At 40.5% G+C, this 24,320-nt stretch overlaps 1 protein-coding gene and 1 long non-coding RNA gene across 2 annotated transcripts; one reads left to right on the forward strand and one right to left on the reverse strand.

The window, feature by feature from the left end:
• Positions 1-5,264: 5,264 nt before the first annotated feature.
• Positions 5,265-11,517, forward strand: LOC121790285. Its single transcript, XR_006048249.1, has 3 exons — positions 5,265-5,846; positions 10,630-10,842; positions 11,139-11,517. It is a non-coding gene; the product is annotated as an uncharacterized LOC121790285 (long non-coding RNA).
• A 2,024-nt stretch (positions 11,518-13,541) lies between these two features.
• On the reverse strand, positions 13,542-21,653 carry LOC121790286 (ABC transporter G family member 35-like). Its single transcript, XM_042188546.1, has 22 exons — positions 21,031-21,653; positions 19,857-20,066; positions 19,661-19,745; positions 19,362-19,521; positions 19,121-19,197; positions 18,972-19,025; positions 18,546-18,636; positions 17,925-18,226; positions 17,250-17,848; positions 17,009-17,169; positions 16,827-16,936; positions 16,605-16,758; positions 16,372-16,524; positions 16,146-16,300; positions 15,741-16,073; positions 15,373-15,663; positions 15,219-15,302; positions 15,024-15,157; positions 14,732-14,959; positions 14,487-14,658; positions 14,118-14,372; positions 13,542-14,040 (listed from the first exon to the last, which is right to left on the reverse strand). The coding sequence occupies exons 1-22, from the start codon at positions 21,387-21,389 to the stop codon at positions 13,762-13,764; spliced, it is 4,446 nt and encodes a 1,481-aa protein (XP_042044480.1). The 5' UTR covers positions 21,390-21,653; the 3' UTR covers positions 13,542-13,761.
• Between the last annotated feature and the right edge of the window lie 2,667 nt (positions 21,654-24,320).

Consider the following 24,320-nt stretch of genomic DNA (forward strand, 5'->3'; position numbering starts at 1 on the left):
AATTAGACACCTACTTCATTCAAAAATAATTTGGTACTACAATTTGTTAGTGTATAATTATCATGAAAAATAGAACTTACAAATATTTTCAATCGTTGATGCTTTCTTCAACATTTAAGTATCTATGTACACGGTAGTACATTGAATACTCCACCCAAGCAACATCACTACAATGGCCCAAAATAAATGGATAAAAAAGTTAGATTTTCCTTTATACCAATCACATTACAATAATACTAAATAACTAATTACTAGAAGATAAAAAGAGGACGATCAATATTGAATTACCAAATCAATTTTCTTCCATCTCACTAATAAATGGATAGAATGTAAATTCATTTAAAAAGGAGAAAATGGACCACAGTCAACTTGCATGAAATTCACGTGGCAGGCGATGTTGAAAATTCCTATGTATAGAAAAAGCATATGCTTATTACACTTTCAACTTTGTGCGGTTTTATCGCATCGAATATATTATTGAAGTTTTAAGTACATCAATTTATTCAGGAACGACCCGCCTCCAACTTATTTACTATGATAACATAATGACTATAGGAATGATACTATGAAAGAGGAAAAAATAAGATTAATTTTCATTAACAATAATTCTTTATTAAATTAAAAATGATAACTGAATTTGAATTTGAATTTTATTTTGATTTTAAAGAAAAAGAAAAGGAAAAAATAAGATTAATTTTCATTGATAATAGTTTTGTAGTGTTAAATTAAAAATGATATCATATTTTATTTTGATCTGAAAGACAAAAAAATGATATCATTTTCATTAATAATAATATTGTATTGAGTTAAAAATAATATTAAATTAGTTTTTTTTTTATTTTAAAGAAGAAAATGATGTTGTCTTAATAGTAATCTTTTTGTATCGAATTAAAAATAGTAGTACTACTACTTTTGTCACCTAAGAGCACCGCTACGCGGTGCGTCCGTCCGTCCGTCCATCCGTCTGTGCTAGCGAGCAGCACACGTGTCAATGCTTGATTGGCCAACGGCAATGTCGTTGGAATTTTCTTTTTTTTTAAAAAAAATCAGATTTTAATTAAAAAATCAGATTTTAATTAAAAAATCGGATTTTAATTAAAAATCCGATTAAAAATAAAAAATATATATTTTCCCACTTCCCACAAAATTATATCCGTTTTCTCCCCACTTTTAATTTATTTTTCAATTTTTTTCCCCAAAAATTCACATTTCACACCACACTACACAATTCTCATATAAATTCTCTCATTTCCATTCATACAATTCTCAATATTTCTTTCACTCTTACAACAAAAAAATGTCCGGCTCCGGCGATCACCCCTCCGGCTACCGCGGTTGGAACGATGAATGGTTCGGCTCGCAACCATTTCCTAGTCCGGAAACAGAATTTTCGGCCCCTCCTCAAACACAAAGTTCGCAAGCTCCGGGTGGCTATCGGCCTTACCCGGTGGACGACCAAGATGCCCCCGATGGGCAATACGGCCGGGCACCCGAACCACCAGTACCTACAGCGGGGGGGGGGGGGGGGGGGGGGGGGGGAGCGGCAGCTCTCAAACTCCTCATCTTCCTACTCGTGGTGTCCGCACCCCGTACACTCCAGGGGAGATGGATCAATTATTCATAGCGTTTTTGTCTATCTCCGAAGATCCGGAGATTGGCACGAACCAATCCGGAGACCATTTTTGGTGGCGCGTCTGTCGCCGGTACAATCAAAACTGGCCGTCATGAACAATCGAGCGCGACGAGAGTATGGTGCACAATGCCATATACAGAGCCAACGAAGAAATCCAAAAGTTCCAGGGGTATTACCTCCAGGAAGAGTGGTTGGCGGGGAGCGGCAGAAGCGAGGGTCGATATCATCAGTGCCGTGTTGGCGACCTACCAATCCCAACACTACACACCGTTCAAGTACCTCAATGTTTGGCAAGAGGTGCGTGTGCTTCCGAGGTATAGGGGAGGCGTATCATCCTCCTCTAGCCCTCCATCAAACGGTCGAGGTCGGTATCCCTATCCGACGCCGGCTCCGATGAGGCGTCCACCCAGCTCGCCAGAGCTAACTTGGGTAGCCCCGACGCCGGCCCGAGTAGTTTCCCAACGCCGGCCGCAAGGAAGGAAGAAGTCGACGGCCAACCGTCATCGCGCCGCGACTCCATCCGCCCCCGATCCCGCTCCCGCTCCCTTTGTGCCACCTCAACCCCCCACCAACTCGTTGTGGGGAGTTTTGGCCCAACTCAATATGGCCGATAGGTCAACTATGACCCCCGAGCAACTTCGATCGCATGTAGCAATGATACGAGGTCTCCAAACAACATTGGGGGTAGAGCCGGATGAATAGTCTTCCACGGGGTATTTTTAGCCTTTAATTATGTAGTTTTTATTTTTTAGGAGTTTAATTATGTAATTTTTATTTTAGGAGTTTAATTATATAATTTTTAATTTTTAGGATTTTATTATGTAATTTTAAATTTTTAGGATTTTAATTATGTAATTTTTATTTTTTTAAATTTGTAACAGTATTTCGGGTAATTTTAATGCATTTTAATATTGTGGAAATGTTTTTATTTAAATTGAATAATAGAAGGATGGGACCCTTGAGCTTGTCCTTGCGGAAGAGTACGGATGTGAGTGTTGTGCTCTTGCCTAAGAACATGGAGTAAAAGTTAATCCTGACCCATATTCGTGCTCGTTGGCAAGAGCACGGATGGGGATGTGTTAAGGACCGTCCTCCTTAACGTCGATTTCCACACAAAATCAAGAAACAGAGATGTCGTCGTTGTCGAGCGCCCAACGTTGGTTCGTGACTTGGACGGCAAAAAGGGGCGGTTGAGCGCGAGATCAGCCTCGTCGGCAACCTTAGGAGATGTTTCTTGTTTGCTACTCAATTGAGCCAAAAGAATGATAATTTCATATATTGATTGAATAATTGACTGATTATTATGGAAGACTCCACACATATTTATAATATGTGTGGATACAAAAAGATATGCTAAATCCCTAATAATATCTAAACAAAATAATAATAGAAGATATGCTAAACTAGATAGATAAGACTCGTATCAACTCCCCCACGGTTAAAATCCACCTTGTCCTCAAGGTGGAAACTACGAACCAAGGACGAGAGTCGAACGCAGAAGCTTTGACGAGGTATCTCCTCCTGGATCAAACGCCCACCGAACATTTGAACGTCGCCCTTCATCACAACCATAAAAAATTAACAAAGGTAGACTAATGTGGTCGTCCAAATTCAACGCTAAAATGGAAAGCTCGGCCACACCTTCCTGAATGCTTAAACACGGGTGTTATTTCGCGGAGGAATCAACCTTGCCTCGGTGTCGAGCGATGTTGACCGTTGGTTCATACTTGTAACATCACCAACATTCAAATCCTTATAGATACAAGCAATTTCGTGGAAAACAGTGTAATCACCACCTCCTTCCTTACCCCAACAATTTTGAACATCATGGGGTGACTCTCGAGCAACGACAGTCGTCTTCACTTCCTCAATGGAATCAACCTCCTCTACATCGTCTAATAATGCCTCTTCCTTTTCACCAATCTTCTCACCATATACCCCAACGAGCACTTGCGGTGACTTATTATCGTTCATGACAATCCCTTTGTTCTTGACGAACTCTCCAGGGGACTCGTTGTTTGGAACATCAAGAGGAGCGCCATCATTGTGAACATCGGTAATGTCATTGGGAACATCATCACCGAATACTATCGTGGGAGTATTATCAGTTTTCTCTTCGGCTAAATTCTCATCTTGAATGTTCTCCTCAACTCCTCCCCATGTCACGACCGCACTTCCTAAGGATAGAAAGCACAGCGGATCGCGACTAGTGGGGGAATTAAGAAGCGGGGAAGAAGGGGTAGCAATCAAGGAAGTACGACATATAGATCAAAAGACGAAGTTCCATTATCAAATCCAAGTTTCAGTCACGAAGTAACATAGTGTGAATGACATAGTTCAACAACTTAAAAAGAAGTACAAATTTTTAAGACTTAGAGTAGCGGAAGCAATTGAGAGTTTGACTACTACTATGTATGAGGACACAGTAGTAACCGAACATTTATTGAATAAAAATCTTGGCTCATTGCTCAACATCCTCCACCTCCCGTCCTCGCTCAACCTGCACATAGGGAAAACACATGCAGGGGCTGAGTACTTGATGCACTCAGTGAACTCATGCCCAAAACATTTTATTTTATAAGTTATGTCAGCCATCGTTAAGTGAAACTCGGGTTTTACTTTAAAATGCCGAGAACCACTAAAATCATTTCCATCAAAAGGTGCATGCGCATGCAAACATCATCATCATCCCCCATCATGTACCATATCTGAACCATGAAACGAGAATGTGGCCACAAACTCGATCACTGGACCGGCCGACCTAAGGGACGGCTCCCGATCCCCATCAGTGCACTAGCCTAAGTAGGGATTCACTCCCTAGTTAGACCCGAATTCGTTAACCATCAAAGTCTAGTAGGACATTATCCTAGTAGACAATCAGATAGGCAATTCAAAACATAAATACGGCATGACATAACATTTAAACCACCCTTATCTCACCATATATATCATTGCAAATAAAAGAGATTAAGAATAAAGCCCACCTCAAAAGCTTAGAAATTTCCTTTTATAACTTCTCGATCCGACTTTAACGGGCGTGCGAACCACCTTTTCAAAAAATAAATAAAGTACACATCAATCTCGGTAACGAAGACATTTTAGAATGCATGTACTCTAATTAAAATCTTTTAATTCGTTTCCTCGATTTTTTGTGCATTTTCGATTATTCGGCGGCCGCCCAAGGCGTCGCGTGCGACGCCGGTCGGCCGCTTACGCTCGTTCTTTCCTCCGTTGGCTCTTCGTATTTCCACGACGTCGAAGTAAATTTCAAAAAATTATTTAAGCGCAATATTTAATTTTTCGCAACTATTTCTCTTCGAAATTAGATTTATATCGTACCTTAATTTATTCCGAGAATTAAATAAACAATTCCTCACGATTAAATTATCGACCCAAGAATTTAATTAATCTGGCCCAAAATATTCAACCCCAATTACACGTGCAGCACACCCTCCATTTTAGAACAAACATCAAAAAGAACATAAAAATTTTAAAGTTACATACTCCCTTTTCCAAAATACAGGTACTGTGTACTCCCCCTTCCTTTTTTTCTTTTAAAACAAAAGAAAAACAAGCACAAGGCCCATTAACTATTTAGAAAACAGTTGCCCAAATTTTTTTTAAAAGAAACCCATCTCTACTGCCACATCCCACGTCTCTCTCTCTATCTTATTTTTTTTTTCCCAATTCTCCATCTCCGTCGCCTCTCTCCGATTCACTCCACGCTGCCACGCAGCCGCTGCTGTTCACCAGCCGTCGCCGGGAGGACGCTGCTTCTGTCGCCGTTGCTCGCTGCTGGTGGCCGTCGTCCAGCCACTAGTCAGCCGCTGCTGCTGCCACTGCACAGAGCCAGGTGCTGATCGCTGCTGTTCCGTTGGTGGTCGTGCAGCACCAAAACGTCACCACAGCCCCCCGATTCGTCCCGAAACTCACCCGAAAAGCCCCGCACAACCCCGGAACAGCCCCGAAAGCTAAGTTTCTTTTACAATTATGTTATTTCGATCACTCACAGTGAGAGTTCCATTATTGATGTCCGATGGGTGTGTTCGATTGATTGCGTTATTGATTGAGTTACTTGTCGATTTAATTCCGAGTTAACGGTGATGATATGTGTTTGAAGGCTGTATTTTTATTCATGTAGTTCGATTCTTACAGTAGAGGAAAGGGCTGTCTAAAATACACAATATGATACACAAGAAATCTTCTATACATGGTAAGGATTTGCCCTAGTATCAATTATCATTAAGTGCATATCAATTCTTTGGTGCTTGATTGATCCTTGATTGATTTCTTTCCAACACTCCCCCTCAAGTTAAGTGATGGGATCACCCATTCTTAACTTGTCCAATACTCCATGAAAGCTCCTCGAGTCTACTGCCTTTGTGAGGATGTCTGCCAGTTGGTCTTCAGATCTAACAAACGGGATTTCCACCACCTTAGCTTCAATATTATCCTTGATGAAGTGTCGATCAACCTCGACATGCTTCGTTCGATCATGCTGGACTGGGTTCTCTGATATACTGATTGCTGCCTTGTTATCACAGAACAGTTTACACGACTCTCGTGAGATCAGATCCAGTTCCGTCATCAACTTCTTTAGCCATAGGATTTCAGTCAGACCACTTCTAATTCCTCGAAACTCAGCTTCAGCACTTGATAGAGCCACTACCTTTTGCTTCTTGCTCCTCCAAGTAACAAGATTTCCCCCTACAAAAGTAAAGTAGCCGGCAGTTGACTTCCTATCGTTAGGATTTCCAGCCCAATCAGCATCGGTGAAACCATGAATTTCAAGGTGTCCATGGTTTTCAAACATAATCCCATGCCCCGGTGTTCCCTTTAGGTAACGAACAATCCTCAATGCCGCTTCCCAGTGAGCAGTCTGGGGTGCATGCATGAACTGGCTGACCACCCCTACTGCATATGCAATGTCAGGTCTAGTGTGGGATAAGTAGATCAACTTCCCTACTAGGCGCTGGTACCTTGTGCGAGGGGTCGATTCTGCCCCTTCAACTATCTGCAGCCCATGATTCTGTACCATAGGAGTATCCGCTGGCTTGCAGTCAAGTAACCCGGTTTCTGCCAGAAGATCGAGTACATACTTCCTTTGGTTAATGAAGATTCCCTTTCTTGACCTTAATACTTCTATGCCTAAGAAATACTTGAGTAGACCCAAATCTTTCATTTGGAATTCGGTAAACAAATTATTCCTCAACTGGTTGATCTCATCCTCATCATCTCCCGTGAGTATCATATCGTCTACATAGATGATTAAGCATGTGATCTTACCTTCTCTTTTCTTTAGAAAAAGTGTGTGGTCTGAGTTACTTTGCTTGTATCCGTACTTCTTCATCACCTCCGTGAACCTCCCGAACCAAGCTCGAGGTGACTGTTTGAGTCCGTACAAGGTCTTCTTCAGTTTACAGACCCTTCCTCCTTCAAAATCTCCTGAAAAACCAGGCGGTGTCTCCATGTAAATCGGTTTTGACAGTTCACCATGTAGGAATGCATTGGTCACATCAAACTGATGCAGTGGCCAATCTCTGTTTGCCGCTATAGAGAATAACACCCGAATAGTGCTCATCTTCGCAACTGGTGAGAACGTTTCAGCATAGTCGACCCCATATGTCTGAGTGTATCCTTTCGCCACCAGTCTTGCTTTATACCGTTCAATAGATCCATCTGGCCTCCTTTTTATGGTGAAGACCCATCGACACCCCACCGTGCGGACTCCATCTGGCTTTAGACATACCTCCCATGTTTTATTCTTCATCAGGGCTCTCATTTCAACTAGCATTGCCTCTCTCCAATGGGCAATTCCCATGGCTTCATCTGCTGTCCCTGGTAGTTCCTCTTCTTCATAGAGGGCTGCTGCAAACGCCCTTGCCATCTCACTCAAGTTTGCCTTCGCCAGATTTGCCACAGAATACCGACTTTTTGAGCTAGTCCTCTCTGGGCTATAGCGCTTTGCTGGTACACCTCGAGTACTCCTTGGTGGGAGTACATACCTTCCTGTATCACCGTCAATTGCTGTATTTTCCTCTACACCGGACTCATTAGTCATGATAGTTGTACTATCTGAGCTAGTTTCAGGAATTACCTCAGATATCACTGGAGGAGGATCCGATTGAGACGTAGGCGACGGAGGAGGCTCCATAGTAGACGGGATCGACTCGGCGGTGACACTAGCCTGCTCTGTTGGTTCCGCCAGTGAGTCGTCTGATTGTGGCGACACAGCCCAACTAAGGGGTCTAATGTTGTCACTCGAATTCTCCCCCTGGCTATTATAACTCTCCCCCTGACCCCGAGTTTGGGTTTGAAAAAAAAATTCACACTCCAGAAAATTACAGTTCATAGTTGTTATTATTTTCCTAGAAGTGGGGTCATAGCAACGGTACCCTTTCTGATTTGTCCCATATCCCAAGAAAACACACTTAAGAGCACAAGCAGAAAATTTACTTCTTTCATGTTTGGGGATATGTACATAAACAGAGCAGCCAAAAACTCGAAGGGAAAGAGTAAGGGGTTCTGGAATTTTAGCAAGGGTCGAAAGTACCTGTAGGGGGGTTCGCATACCCAAAATTTTGGTAGGAAGGCGATTGATTAAGTACACAGCGGTAGCAACAGCTTCGGGCCACAAAAATTTAGGAACATTTGAGTCAAAAAACAGGGCTCGGGTGACTTCCAAAATTAACCTATTTTTTCGTTCCGCTACTCCATTCTGTTCCGGGGTATAGGGGCAAGTGGTTTGATGAACGAGGCCTTTACTTTGAAAAAATTCTGTCATTTCCTTATTAACAAATTCCCTACCGTTGTCAGATCGAACGACCTTAATAGAAGTTTGGAACTGAGTTTGAATTAAGGTGAAGAATTTGACAAATATTTGAAAAACTTCTGACTTATTTTTCAAAAAATATACCCAAGTTAATCTTGTGCAATCGTCCACAAATATGAGAAAATATCTAAAACCATGATCACCAACAACAGGCGCTGGGCCCCACACATCAGCATGTACCAAGGAAAAAATACTCTCAACTCGAGTCTCCCTAGATTTGAAAGATTGTCTGTGGCTTTTCGCCAAAACACAAGATTCACACGAAATGTCTTTAAATTTAGAAAACTTAGGAAACAGAATTTTAAGATAACCCGAGGATGGATGTCCCAATCTGCGGTGCCACAACCAAGCTTCTCGATTAGCAGATCCGTGAGCAAGCATCGCGGTGCCACCTTGTTGAGTAATCTCATCCACGTAGTAGAGGCCTTGACGCTCAGTGCCACGCCCAATTATCCTCCTCGTCCTGATATCCTGTAAAACACAGAAATTGGGATGCATCAGTAACGTACAATTGAGCTCTTTAGTCACGTGACTAATAGACATGAGTTTATGGGACAATTTGGGCACATAAAGGCAGTTGGTCAATTTTAACGTTGGTGAGATTTGAATGGTCCCACTCCCACTAACGGCTGTCAATTCCCCATCGGCAGTTTGAATTGAACTTTTCATAGCCTCATTTATCACAGAAAAATCAGTCTTATCATATGTCATTGTATCCGTGGCCCCGCAATCAAATATCCATCCACTCTCCTTAGAATCAGTTATATTCCGGGCCATAAAAGCAGTAGATATTTTTTCTAGGGGTGCAAAGGGATTTGGGGTCAGATATGATATTTTTGACAAAGTTTGGGCTGATTTTCGGTTTTTAATAGGCTGGGGACCATTTTGAACACAACTATTTATGGAGGGGTCAGATTCTAAATTGTGGGGTACTTTATGTAATTTAGGCATACTGGGGGGACTTAATTGAAAAACTTGTGGATTAGGGTTAGACAACCCTAATCCGGTACCTCCAATTCCCGCGACGCCTCTTTTCCTCTCTGCGAACGCTGCCTCTCCGATCATCCCGTCCGCCTCTCCACGTCTGCCGCCCCCGCCTGCTCGGGAGTCTCCATCTCCGGTCCTCCCCCGAGGGTTGGTAGCCTCGCGGTTGCCCCCTCCGGTTGGGAATAGTCCGCCGCTTCCATTCTCTTCCATCCCAATCGCCAATCGGGCCTTTGCCTTCTGGTTTTCGTCCCACCAGTCGGGAAATCCGACCAGGAGGAAGCAAGATTCTCTGGTATGCTTCTGTTTTCCGCAATGGGAACACCACATCTTTGACTTGTCTGGTTTGAAACCTGTTCGTCGGTTGGGTCCGGTGGCGCGTGGCGGTGGGGGATGATTGGGGCGTTGCTGAGGTAGATTCCGGGCCGCGAATCCGAGCCCTACTCCGCCCGATGATGAGTCGTCATTCGTCGTGCCGGTCGGAGGATCCGTGTTTGCTGCCGGCGGCATGATTTTGAGCCGGGTAGCTTCTCGTTTCACCCGTCCGTACGCGACTTCGGCTGAGGGCAGTGGTTGCTCTTTGAGGATGTCTCGCCGGATTCCATCATACTTCTCATTCAATCCGGTAAGGAACTTGAATAATCGTCTCGTTCCGATGTAGGTTCGAAACTGTCCGACCCCTTTGTCGCAGCAATCGATCGGACGATTTTCGCATCGATCTATTTCTATCCAGATTCCGTGGAGACGTCGCCAGTAAGTCTCGAGTCCTTGTTCTCCTTGCACTATTTTACTCGCTCGTTCCTCCAAATCGTACAGCAGGTATGGATCGGCGGTGCTAGCGAATGTAACAGACAAGCTCTCCCACAGAGCTTGCGCGGTTTGGTGGTGAGCGAAGTCCACGACAATATCAGTTTCGATATTGTCGACTATCCATGAGAACACGATCATGTCGGTTTCTTCCCATTCGGTATAGCCCTTCGCTCCCGGTTCTGGGGGTTGTGGTACTCCTGTGATGTGCCGATTCGCACGTCTCCCTCCAATGGCAATTCTCATCAGCTTTTGCCATAGAGGATAGTTATTTCCATTAAGTTTGACTGCTAGAGTAACTTGTTTACTCATACTCAATCTTGGATCTTCTGCATATGGTTTATCTTCTTTGTCGTCTGACATTTTTGTGTAGGTATGGATGGATTTCTGCCCTGTTTTGGTCAGAGGTTTGAGGAAGGTATTGGACTATGATGAATCAGTTTCTGAGTCCATCAATTTGGATCGAAAAGCATGCTCTGATGCCATGTTTGAAGGCTGTATTTTTATTCATGTAGTTCGATTCTTACAGTAGAGGAAAGGGCTGTCTAAATACACAATATGATACACAAGAAATCTTCTATACATGGTAAGGATTTGCCCTAGTATCAATTATCATTAAGTGCATATCAATTCTTTGGTGCTTGATTGATCCTTGATTGATTTCTTTCCAACAATATGCAATGTATAACAACGATCAAAAGAGAAAAGAATGGGTATTACCGTGACTTGTGGTGGTAGAACCTTGAAAACCAAGAGCTTCTCTATTCTCTTTCTCCCTCGGTTTCTCTATCAATTTGTTTTGCTAGTGGTTGTAGATTGTGTTAGGGAATGGGAGAAGTAAAGAAACTTGATGTATTTAACTCGTGTGACCTTTAATTGTAGAATTGAAGAGGGAAGATGAAAGGTGGAAGGTCATGGCTGATTGGGAGTCTAAAGAGTTGGCGTTTGGGAAGGAGAGGAAAGATCTTGGGCTTGCAAAGATGTTCTATGAAGAATTTTGGGCTCAATATGTTATTTATAGAATTTGGCCCAACTTTGTTAAAGAATAAGAAAATTTAGATGGCCCAACACTCAAAAAAATTAACAAGGACATTTGGACTTGTAAAATAATAAATTTAATAGGTCCAAACATGTATATTCCTTTTTTTCAATAAGGAAACAAAGATGAAAATTTTGCAGGTGTACAAACGACGTCCTTTCAAGAATAAGTAAAAAGGTAGAAAAAGTCGGGGTGTTACACCCCATCATCCGCATAACAGAGAATGCGTTGTTTACACACATGTCCCATCACCCATTTCTCGGGACAGTGCCAGCAGAGACCTAACCTGGACCGTTTTGACTTCTCCGCCTGGGAGACCCGTATTAGCGGCAGGCGTGGCTGCTTCGGAGTTTGACTGGTCACACGTGCGGGCTGACTGTACAGGTCCCGCGTTGGCTTTTCGGTGAAGTAGCGGGGCTGGTGGGAGGCGGGCTGGACTCGCGCTCTTACCTCCTCCCAAGGGCGCTGGTGGGTCCCAGCACGTTGGGCGGTGCCGTTGCGTTGCGATTGTCGGGTAGCGATCAAACCCTAATTGGGTCTGATGATCTCCATGATCAGATAGGTGGCCACCTCCCTCGACGTAGCCACCGCGGTGTCGGGGCCAAGCCTCTTGCGCGCGATCGCGGCACCCGATGGCCTGGTATCTCGGCCATGGGCGACGATCAGGTGGATCCAAGTGGTGTGAGACGTAGGGTGATTCTGGATCAGGCCACGACGGCGGGTGAAGTACTTCTACCCTGCTGCTCGGAGGGTCCCAACTGGTTAGACGGTGAGGTTGGGCCGGCTGGTAGGGACGGAATGGCTGTGTGGCCTGAGGGAAGTCGTATTGACGACGACGATAGCCGGCGTAGTCGTATGACATGTTGACGGACTGAATCGTGATTGCCGTAGAAATGTTGGTGATTTATTTGGGGATATGGATGAACGCAGACGGAGGATAGTGAGCTCTGGATGAAAGCACCAGTTGTTAAGGACCGTCCTCCTTAACGTCGATTTCCACACAAAATCAAGAAACAGAGATGTCGTCGTTGTCGAGCGCCCAACGTTGGGTCGTGACTTGGACGGCTAAAAGGGGCGGTTGAGCGCGAGATCAGCCTCGTCGGCAACCTTAGGAGATGTTTCTTGTTTCCACACATATTTATAATATGTGTGGATACAAAAAGATATGCTAAATCCCTATAATATCTAAATAAAATAATAATAGAAGATATGCTAAACTAGATAGATAAGACTCGTATCAGGATGCTCTAATACTTCTCATCCACTCAATTAACAACTCTTAGCTTAGTTTTTTTTCTCTCTGGCATAATTTCTCTCTTTATTTCGATATAATTTTTGTGCTCAAGGCTGCCAAGATAATTTCTCTCTAACATAAATAATGTTTTTGAATTAGCAACTCTTGAAAACAGATAGTAATAATTATTAATTAATTAAAATCAAATAACAAATTTGAATGAATTAATGGCTATTTATATCTTAAACGTGAAAAATAATAAATTAAAGAGAAAAACCCTGATTACTTGCAACTTGGGATCGAACATGCAGTAATTATTATTGCTACTGTAGTGACTGATAATAATATATATCTGTTCGGTCTTGAACTAAATTAAGCTCAATTTAATTAGCAAAAGACTAAATGGTTTTACCAAATTCAACTTTCATGGATCCCTAGTCTGACCGACTATATAACTCTATATAAAGGAGTCTGAACAAAAAACAAAGAGTGAATCATTCACAATTTTCGAAAATTCCAAGATTGAGGATTTCGAAAATTTTCCTTTCTTCTGAAAGAAATTACGAAGAACTTCACTTGGAAACGTAACAACCAATCTTCGATTCTCTAGAGAATCAGTTCAGTAAATTTGAAACTATGAATTAGGGTTTAATTCCTTATGCGTGAATTATTTGCGTTCTTATTTGCAATCATATGTTTAACGTGTGAATCAATTAATCTCATAATCGGTCAAATAGATTTGCTCGTTTGATTTATTTGTATATGCAAGTCTTCCATTATGCACCATAACCCCAAAATGGGCATCCCAAAGTAAGTCAGTTATTTCTATTATTGTAAAAAATCCACACTTTTAACCTTTCTTATTTTATTTTATCTCAGATTTTATTCTCTATCCACTTAACTAATTAAACAACACTTTTCTTAAATCTCATATCGAAAAGAAACACGTTACTTAATAAGGGATAAAGGTAGTATATTTATGAATTTTATAAATAATAATGAATGATAAACGTGACCCAAATAATTTTTCTCATTAATAGGTGAAATAAGGATTACATAATACTACAAATTATGATATTCAATATATATTCTTTGGTATGGAGTACTGAGTCAGTCCATGCTCACAAAATTGCATGTAGCACTACTTTTATATATTATCCAAATATATGCCTTCAAAATTATATATCTACAAATAATTCACATTTGATACTCCTATATATCTACCTTTACCTCTACCTCATCTGGAAATTGAGATTCTTGATGCAGTAAGCATACATGAAAGCAAAGAAAACTGCAAAACCAACCAAAACTGTAGCAACCGGGCCTTTAAAGTCAGGATCATACCCAAAATGATCTTGAATATAAGTCTTGATCATAGGTGATGTTGGTCCATTGTTTCCTGCCACCGTTATAGTTGTCGTCACATCTCCATACTGTCCGATGATTAGGCCGTAGACGGTCCACGCCACGGGGCAGATCCAGTAGTACCACACCCACCATTTGGGAATTTTCTGATAACATAAAACAAAGAGTTAGAGATAGTAAAACATAGCATTGTAATAACGGTGAGGGCTTTAGCTGGACTTACCGGTCTTGGGACGAAGAAGCCCGAGAATAAGTTGAAGAGGGCGTAGAATGCGGCTGCGAAGATGGCTGCAACTTGGTGATTGGGTGTGATGGAGACGGTCATCATGCCGTAGTAGGTGAAGTAGAGGAAGGAGAAGAGAGTGACGAAATAGAACCAGAAGAATTTCGCGAATGTCCATTCGAAGCTCACCATGGCGTACACGATCAAGGTGTAGTAGGTTGTCTGGATGAGCACGTATGGTATTTCTACGATCACCTGAACGAAAGTCCATCACATATATGTTAGAGGATCGTCAACTGCACACTACTATGATATTGTCTGGTTTGGGTCAAGCCTGCCCGCATGGATTTGTATTTCAAATAGTTTTACCTGAGACAGAGCATAAGGTAAGGCAGAGTACATTCCTGCAGCCCTCTCTCTGTAGAAAACTGTTCTTTCGATGGCGACAATGGGCTGAACCGTTGAACAGTTGTTTATTCCGACAAACAAGACTGAGGCGTACATAGCCCCGATGACTGTCAATAGATCCGAGTCGCTTCCCCTGTCGACAACATACCAATGTCAGGACATGAAAAACATTAGTTGAATGGAAAATGAAGAAAAACGAAACGGACTTTTTGTGGCCGACTCTCCAGAAGACGGTGCCAACAAGGAGGGCACAAGCGAGGGTGAAGAAGTAGCGGACGAGGTTGTAATCAGGGCTTCTCCAGTAAGTCCACCATTGTTTCCAGAGGCAGGACTTAAACTGCACCCAACTCGGCTGTGAGAACTCTGTTTCAAAGTGTAAGTCATGTGCGCCTGGAGCCGGCGTGCTCAGCTCCTTCACCAATGCCTTGTTTCGCCTGTATAAATTAGTTAGATCACAAATATGATGGTTTGCAAAACATTAGCATAGTTTTTACTTACTCATATAACTCTGTGGTTTTGTAGTAGTCTGCAAAATCCATTCCTAGTCGGGATTCTGTCGCGATTGAGCTCGCTTCCAGCATCCATGTTGCTGGATTGTACTTGTCTTTGATCCTCGGAACTCCCGGAACCGCCTGCAATTTGGTACGTGAGATAAGAAGCATACATTTTCATATTAGTAATATGTTTGAATACCTCAAAGTAGTCGATGATTTTCTGCGAATGGCGGCCTAACGGCCCTGCATAGATAACCTGGCCTCCTCTCTTCATGAGAAGCAACTAATTTCATGAAAGAAAGATACTATTAGTAAATGGTTGAACATAAGAAGATAAAAAATGTGTATATTACCTCATCAAAAGATTCAAAAATATCAATACTAGGTTGGTGGATGGTGCAGACCACAGTTCTCCCAGTGTCAACTGTGTTTCTCACAGTTCTCATAACAATGGCAGCAGCTCTTGCATCCAGTCCAGAAGTGGGCTCATCCATGAATATAATCGAAGGATTCGCAACTAGCTCAACCGCGATGGTCAGTCGTTTCCTCTGCTCTGTCGATAGCCCTGTTATCCCGGGGATGCCTACAATGGCGTCCTTGAGACTCTCCAACTCAACAAGATCCATAACTTGATCAATGAAGGCCTAACATAAAATATCAAATTAAAATCTACAAATGATTAGTAATATTTATATATGTCAGTAAAGAAGCATGAGCTCACCGTCTTCTGCTCCTTGGAGACTTCTTTAGGGAGACGGAGGAAGGCTGAGTAGATGAGAGATTCGTGGATAGTGACTTGAGGCGAATGTATGTCAGTTTGTTCACAGTATCCAGAGATTCTTGCAAATGTTTCTTTTTTCTTGGGAAATCCAGATATCATGATGTCACCTTCTATGTAACCGCCGGTTTTTCTGCCAGCTAGAACGTCCATCAGCGTCGTTTTACCTGCTCCGCTCACTCCCATTAAGGCCGTCAGCACTCCAGGCCTGAACGCCCCGGTTACATCACGCAGCAGTTGTAGCCTATCCTCGGTGACTCCTTGTTCCCTCATTTCCTGCACGATCGAAGGTATGTTTTAGTTGTCTCAAAGTAAACAAAAAAACAGTTAAAATTTTAGAGTCCTTACTGGTGGCATGTCGACAAAATAGTTTACACTGTCGAAGGACATGGATAGAGGGGTGAACGGGAGCACCATTCCCCTCTTTGGCGCCACACCAAGGTTTAAGTCGTCGTTCCTATTTATAGACGAACCACTACTCATCCGTTGCATTGTCATTTCAACTGACATAATGGAAAAACATTATAAGCGAACTATGTTACTGCTACTAGTAGATAGATTAATGTGATCTTACAAGTTTTGTTTCCATCTCTTGTCGACAAGGCTCGGGGTAAAGAGTCATTTTTCGACTTGGTTGGCCTGAGTCTCGGTGCATTAGTTCCAATCAACTCCTCTTCCATCTCTCTTGCTTGCTCCTTAGATATTATAGCCTGTGGCTTCCCAAGAGCTGTTGGTATCGAACGTAAAGAGAATGAGTCGCGACATTTATAAGTATAGGCGCTACAAAACGCGAATCCCACAACTTACGGTTGAGATACATGAGTGAGAATGTGAAGAGAATGTTGAAGAGCAACGTGAATCCGACAAGAGCTCCAAATCCAATCCAATACCAGTTTTTATCTGGGAAGATGTTGAAGTTGTTCAACACCGCTATGCCTAATGGTGTGATGCCGTCCGATGCCTGCATTTGCACCACAAAAACATGTTAGCTTCATGATATTTAATAAGTTCAAAAAAAAGAGATTATACCGCTTGGTTCATCCATCTGGGAGCGAACATCTCGTTTACAGTAATGGCGTTGTATGCGTACGAGAGAGGCGAACACCAATACGCCCATCCCCACCAGTCAGGAATCTTGTCTGAGAAACAAAGAAAAGTTTAGTTGTATTTATGGATGACAGAAGCCTGAGGTGGTGATGGATGCTTCCAACCTTTGGGGAGGATGAAGCCGCCTACAAGGAACACGAGGAGGAGAGTGAGGGCGCCTCCCGTGTTGGCAATGATCATGGTTCTGCACAGCCCTGCAGTCAGCCTGAATATCCCCGCAGCCATCTGCTGGATGACGAAGGTGAGAATCAACTGCTTGAAGAATCTGAGGAGAGAGAAAATGTTCATTTATATAGGCTGCAAGATTAGGCATGGATGGCATGTAGTCAGTGTGAGTGAACTCACATGGCCGCTTGTGGGGCGAATCCGATTGTGTAATACGTTGTAAGCGTCCAAACCACGGCCTCGAACAAGGATATAGGGATTCTGAGAAGAAAGTTTGGGAGAGTATAAGTCCAAGCAGGGTGGAAGAGAAGGTCTCTCTGTTTGTAGAAGACCGGAAGCCTCTGTATGGCGAGAGACAGCTCTGCGAAGCCGTTGAAGGTGTTGCAGATCATGCTAAACAACAGGGCGCCAATGTAGGTTGAGGCGTCGTCCTCGTTCCTGGTGTGCATCTGAGTCCTCAGGAATAGTGTGGAGGTGATGATGGCCACGATGAAGATCTGGACCGTCTTGAAGACATAGACGAACGAGTTGCGTTTAATGAGGAGCCACTCCTTGTCAAAGTTGGCCTTGAGTAGCTCCATCATTGGGACCGAGTATTTTTTGAACACTAGGGCGGCGCTGTGGCTTCTGCTTTTGTCGTAGGGGACCGAGAGCTCGTTTTCAAGGCGTAGTCCCGCGTGGAAGCGCTTGAACCTCCTCGCGAACTCGCTCACCGGGATATAACTGTATGGTCTGTGCTTGTCTGCCCAGTACTGCTCTTGGTCTTTTCTTGATGTCACCTATTGCAAAATTAGATTTTAATAAGTTACTACCTCTTGTAATAAAGTAAAACAAAGGATTGTAATAAGTTAGTACCTCTTGTAAGAAATCAGCAGTGCCTTTTCTGTCAGGGCATTTGAAGCCACAACTCTCAAAGAACTCAACTACATGTTCTCTTGGGCCTTGGTAAACGATCTGGCCTTCGGAGAGGAGGACGATGTCGTCGAATAGATCGAACGTCTCGGGGGCCGGCTGGAGGAGGGACATGAAGATGGTGGCCTCAGTTAGGTGCACAATTTGTTGCAAACATTTGACAATTTGAAATGTTGTGGAGCTGTCTAGGCCTGTGGATATCTCATCCATGAAGAGCGTCTTTGTTGGGCCAACAATCATCTCTCCTGTAATGTTAGAAGGCTTTGAGTAAGGCCCAAAAGTAAGCCCATTACCATAATGGGAAAGAAAAACATAATGAGTTGTGTTGATATGTCAACTTCTAATGATTTGGTATCTCACTAGTGGATTTTGTCAACAAATGCGTTTATTATACAAACCTTTTCCCACAATGATCACTTTCTTTTTTGTTTTCTATAATTTCACTAAAATAGACCTTCAATTTAATTACTATTACTATTACTACATGTTACTCTTCCTCCACTAAATTTTTACTGCAAATGTTAATTCTAAAACCTACTAAAACTTGTAAGAATATCAGTAAACCTGTTGTGACACGTTTCTTTTGGCCTCCAGATATTCCTCTCATCATCTCATCTCCAACAATTGTGTCCCTGCACACGTCTAGTCCTAATATCTGCATTTATTTGAATATAGTATTAAAATATAAGGAAATTATTAATAATCTTGTTTTCCTTTTACACCATAAAATATTACTCTATCTTGCCAGAAAAAATAATTTTAGCAGAGAACGACACAAGTATAAAATTAGTAAAATAAAATAGATTTAAAAAAATAGTTAAAATATTATTAGTTTTTATTAGAGAAAATATACAATGAATAGATAAAAAATAATTTTAATATACGAAATAAAAAACAAGATTATTTTCTGTCGAAGAAATGGTATTTTATTTGAATGGAGAATAAATAATGGCACCATCAATTTATTTCATAAGAATTTTGAATCCTTACTCTTAAAGTGTAGTCTGTAATGAGGCTGCTCTCTACACCTTCCATAGCAGTTGCCTGTTAAAAATTTGAAACTAATTTAATAATCCACAAAAAATTAGTTAAGCTAACATTTAGACCCAACTGCTTAGCTAAGCTTTTTTTTTAATTACCTTCATAAACAAGTCCACTTCTGCCTCAGGAAAAATACCTGCTTCCCTTTCTCTTCTTGCAAGCTCAGTCAAAAGTTCTGTTTAATAATTTCAATATTAACACCTAACTAAAATATAATGACAATAAGCATAATATTTCCACATTGCAATTCGGCCCCCCAAAATTATTATTGATAACAATCCCAATAAATATACTACTATAAAATTAAATTAACTACTAGCGGGTAAGTAAAAGATATACCATAGCGTGACCCGACCCCTTGGCATCTTGCCGAGAAATCGAGGGTTTCTTTGACGGTCATTTCTCCTACATGAACATCATTTTGGCTAATGTATGCTGATGTTTTTTGAGGTACAAATTCATCTAGCATATGCCCATTGTATGTGATTTCTCCCCTTGTCTGTTTATTTTCATAATAAAGTGAAGAGAATTTAATTAATTAAGTCTCAAGATTTGGTACAAAACAGGTAAGCCTACTTGCACCAATAAATAAAAACGTGTGAACAATAGATAAATGACATGTCATTGAGAAATCAAACCTTCAAAGCAGGGTCCAATTTTCCTGCCAGAGCCAACAAAAGAGTTGTTTTCCCTGAAGATGGTGGCCCTAGTAAAAGGGTCATCCTGTCCAGCCAAAATTAATCATTAACTTGCTAATTTCAATTTGCCACTAAGTACTAATTAACAAATTAAATTAAATTATATAAGTAGTATTTTCTTTTTACAAAAATTTACCTAGAAGGCTTTATGATGCCTGAGACGTCTTTTAGTATAGTGAGTTTAGTTTTCTGAGCCAGCCTAATTCCTATGCAACCTAACGCCGTCTCGCCGATGTTGCGCGCCGTGTTGATCAGCGTTGGAAGCGCCCTATCTCCGACGAAGCAGTCCGCCTCCACGGTCAAGTGTTCGAATCTCACTTCAACAGTAGGTAGGGAAATTCCGACCCTGTGTAATCACAAGATTATTAACAAATTAATTGCATTTATGCAAACTATTATTAAGCATTAACTGATTTCATGTGGTTTGAAGGTTTTTATTTGTACACATGTTATCACTTTAAAGTATTCTTTAATTTGAACTCCTTATTCTTTTATTTGAACTTCTCATACTTTAATTTGAAGTCCTTATTCTTAGTTTTTACATACAAAAATAGAACATTGAAGGCATTGTTTTAAAAGTCGGACTGGACCGTCTAGTTCGACCGTGAACTTGTACTTGGTTGAACCGGATAAATAGTTCAGTTCGACCGTGAACAACTAATTGGTTGAACTAATTTAAAGCAATTTTCAATATTCGTCATTGTATAATTTTATTAATTTTATAATTAATTAGTAAAATTATTAGTAAATGCAATTTACCGAACATAGAAAACTTTGAAAAAAAAATACATAGAAAACAAATATCAGCTTATACTTTTTAAAGATAATACATTAGTATATTTGTTTAGCCTTCGCTTTCAATCACCCACCACAATCATCTTAGCTACAGCGTCTGACTATTAATAAAAAACGACGCGTGACAACTTGATAAAAACTAAAAACAAAATAGTACTACTCCATAAGCAAGGTTTCATAACTAAAGCAACAAATTACAATAACAAAATAACAAGTTATACTCATGCATATAGTAAAATCCAAATCAGGACCAAGTCAATAAAATTTGACAAATTCCTTGAATCAATTAAAATACTAATCACCCCCTTCAGTCCGTGATTAGGAGTGCCATTTTTTTTGCATGAGTTTTATGAAATATTAAGAAAAATGGTCAGAAGAAAGTTAGTTGGGGCCTTTATATATATAGTTATGAACTGGGAGTTTATTTTACCGACGAACCAAAATAGAAAAACAAGACTCTATTCGCGGAAAGAGTGAGTATCAATTGGTGTGCATGAATGAAAGATGAAACTTACTTCTCAATGCGATCTCTAAACTTTGTCAAGAACTTCTCATTATCTTCCTCAGCAACTTTGAAGAATCTGTCAATGAATTCTTGCTTCTCATTCATGTCCATTTTTCTCACATCAATCTCTTTATGAACAACTTTAACTCTCCCTTGACTCGGCGCCTCCATGAACGATTTCAACACCGTTTTCCTCAGCCTATCGTAAGTCGGGAGCTTCTCGAGCGCCGCCCATCGCAGGGCCTCCTCGTCCTCGCCCGCCCTAACGCTCTGCCTCGACGCGGTGGACCCCGCGAAAACCTCCTCCACCATCCTCCGGCTGGCGCTGCGGCTCGTTTGCCGCCCCGAACGCCGCATTCTATCCTCCATTTCTTGTTGATTGTGTCAAGAAATGAAGAAAAAGTTGTTGTTGCAAAAAAAGTTGGATCAAGAATTATGTGTGAAAAGAGATGAAAATGGGGAGAATATTGAATAAAATGAGGGTTTGGTGGAGAGTTGAAAAAGGGATAAAAAGGGTAGTGTTTTGGTTTGGTAGATTAACTTTGATTGTTTCCAAAATCAGTTTTTGGAAATGTGTGAATAAGTCTTTGGAGAGTTTGAGAGGTGATGATTTACAAAGGTTTGGTGTTTTAGAAGCTGAGTTTGTGGCCTTTTATAATGGGTGGGTAGGTGGTGGTGGGTAGGGCTCTCTTATCTTATTTTATAGTACTATTTTGGTTTTTCATTTAGTTTATAAAAAAATCCTGTAGCAGATTGTGATATGAAAACAAGTTTAGCGATAAGATTTAAGTGAATCTTAATCATCTGCACACTTATTTGTATGTTTAATTACTCACTTTTAATTTTTTTTCTTTCTTCATTATCCATATTTTCTGTCTAACTTAACTCATCTTATCTATTTCTCTCGCGTATATTACTAATTTCGCAATAAAATTGTATCGTCCACTAATGAGACTATTTATAATGGACAGATGGAGCACATAAAAGTAGAACACACATTCTACAAATTTTTATTATCAACTTTCTTTATATTTTTTAAAATCAAACTGAGCCCTAACTTAAGTCAATTAATAACGGACTAAGGGAATAATTCTTACTAGAAACATGTTTCAAATCTAAACAAAATAACTTTTGATAAATTATGATATTTGAGGCGCAAGGGATCATTAATATCTTACCAAAGAGAGGCAAAATGGTTACCACTTTTCATCCCATAATTCTCTTTTTTTTTTCTCTTTACATTCTCTGTCCGTCTTTTAAAACTTGCAATTATATATTTTAGCCCGTCACTTAAAATTTTACATTTTTTATTTTAGAAAATCTTTTTGGTGAGATTAGGTTTCTACTAATAAAATTTTAATCACTTTTATTTTCTATCTCTTTCTCTTTCTTACTTTATCAATTGTAAGTTAAAACTCGTGTCATTTCAAAAGCTTCTAATCCCTTTATCGTAAGAGCATCCGCAACGGTGTCTCTTAACTGTCTATTCTATTCAATTATTCATGAGCCCATACCAATTTTTACTCCATCGTTTATTTAAAAGACAACACTCACAACCATTAATCTCTTCACCATCTCTATTCTTAACTATTCTTAAGTCCAACAACTTCATTTCTTCTATTAAAAATTACAATTAATTTAAAAACATTTCATTAAAATTACCTAATTGAAAAAACTGAAAAATACATAACTAAAATTCCTAAAAATTACAATTAGTAGTACATAATAGAATATCCTAAATAAATTAAAATTATATAATAAAAAATTACTCCAGCTGCAACTGGATCATGTGTAAAACTTTGTAGCAGTGTCGTATGCAGTGGCGTATCCACCTCGGAATACTAATACCTTTTATTGAGATAATTTATTTAAAAGGCTTCTTTGGCCAAGTGGTTGTGCTCCCCATTTTCAAAGCTTAGGGTTTGAGTTCGAATCCCCATGGTTGCTTTACTCATTTTTGTTTTGATTTCCATTCTTTGATTTCTATACCTTTTTTTCTCAATTCTTTTATGTTTTGATTTCTATACCTTTTTTTTCTCGATTCATTTATTCTAACGTTTAAAGTTTCTATATCATTTTACTTATTTCAAATCTTTTTCTGTTTTGTTAAAATACAATTTGTTTACTTTTTTCATGTTTTATTATATTCAAATAATTAAAAGTTCTATAACCTTTTTCTTCTTTAAAATAATGGATTTACTTTTTTTTAGTTTTTTCAAACAATTGAAAGAATAGATCTACTTTTTTTTATTTGCTAAAACAATAGAAATAATAAGTTTATATACTTCTTGATCAAATTCTCAACTAATAAAAAAAATACTTATACACTATGGTGTAGCAATTATATTCATATCTATATGAAAAATTTATACCTAATAAAATATCTATATTTTTATTTTCTAAAATTATAGACATTTTTCTTAAATTATTTATTTTCACAAGGTTCACTTCTAAAAACTAGTACTACTATTATCTTATAAAAAGTGATTAAAACTTCTCAAATATTTTATGCCCAAAAAATTTATTTCTAAACTATATAATTTCTTGTTTAGTCGTTATATTCACGTCTATACAAGACATTTGTATTTAAGACAATGAAAAAGATTGTTCAGATATTTCTTCGTACCCCCGAATCCAAAATCCTGGATACGCCACTGGTCGTATGTCGACTATTGTGGCTTGCACCAAATATCCCATTAACATACCAGGATCATAGGAGGGAGCTTAGGGGGGCTATTGGCTTGGTCCGGCTCACCCTCTAGCCTTTGTCGCCTTCGTCCCAAACGGATGACGTCGCGAACAGACTCCTGACCCTTTACCACCGGATCGAGAACCCCTCGCACTGGCTCCCGTTAACTAGCTGGCGACCTCATCCACGGCCTCGGATGGCTAAAAACAAGGTCGGATTGGCCGGTGCCGCCACTTGATGAGCAATTGCCACTCGCTGTGTGCTTCGTGCGGTTGGAGCTCGAGCTCGTGCTTGACTGGGTGCTACACATCCACTTATCGATCCCCCAAACACTCTCCCGAATATTGACATACTTGAAGGGCCTCCCAATGTCTTGTTCGTAGACGAACATCATCGACTTCAGAATGTCGGTGTCATTGGCTCCGCTATGGTACAACCTTTCTTCATTGTTGTACATGCCGGTGAATCTTTAGACTTCCAGGCTCACTCGCTTGAAATAACTTCGAAGCAACTTCAAGTTGCGGCAGGGAGCTCTTTCCGCCCGCCTATCGTTGTAGGTTGCAGTCACGACACCTCTACCGAAAACCTTACGAGTTTGTTGGTTTCTCACG

Source organism: Salvia splendens, unplaced genomic scaffold, assembly GCF_004379255.2.
Source record: "Salvia splendens isolate huo1 unplaced genomic scaffold, SspV2 ctg461, whole genome shotgun sequence".
NCBI classification, from domain to species: Eukaryota; Viridiplantae; Streptophyta; class Magnoliopsida; order Lamiales; family Lamiaceae; genus Salvia; species Salvia splendens.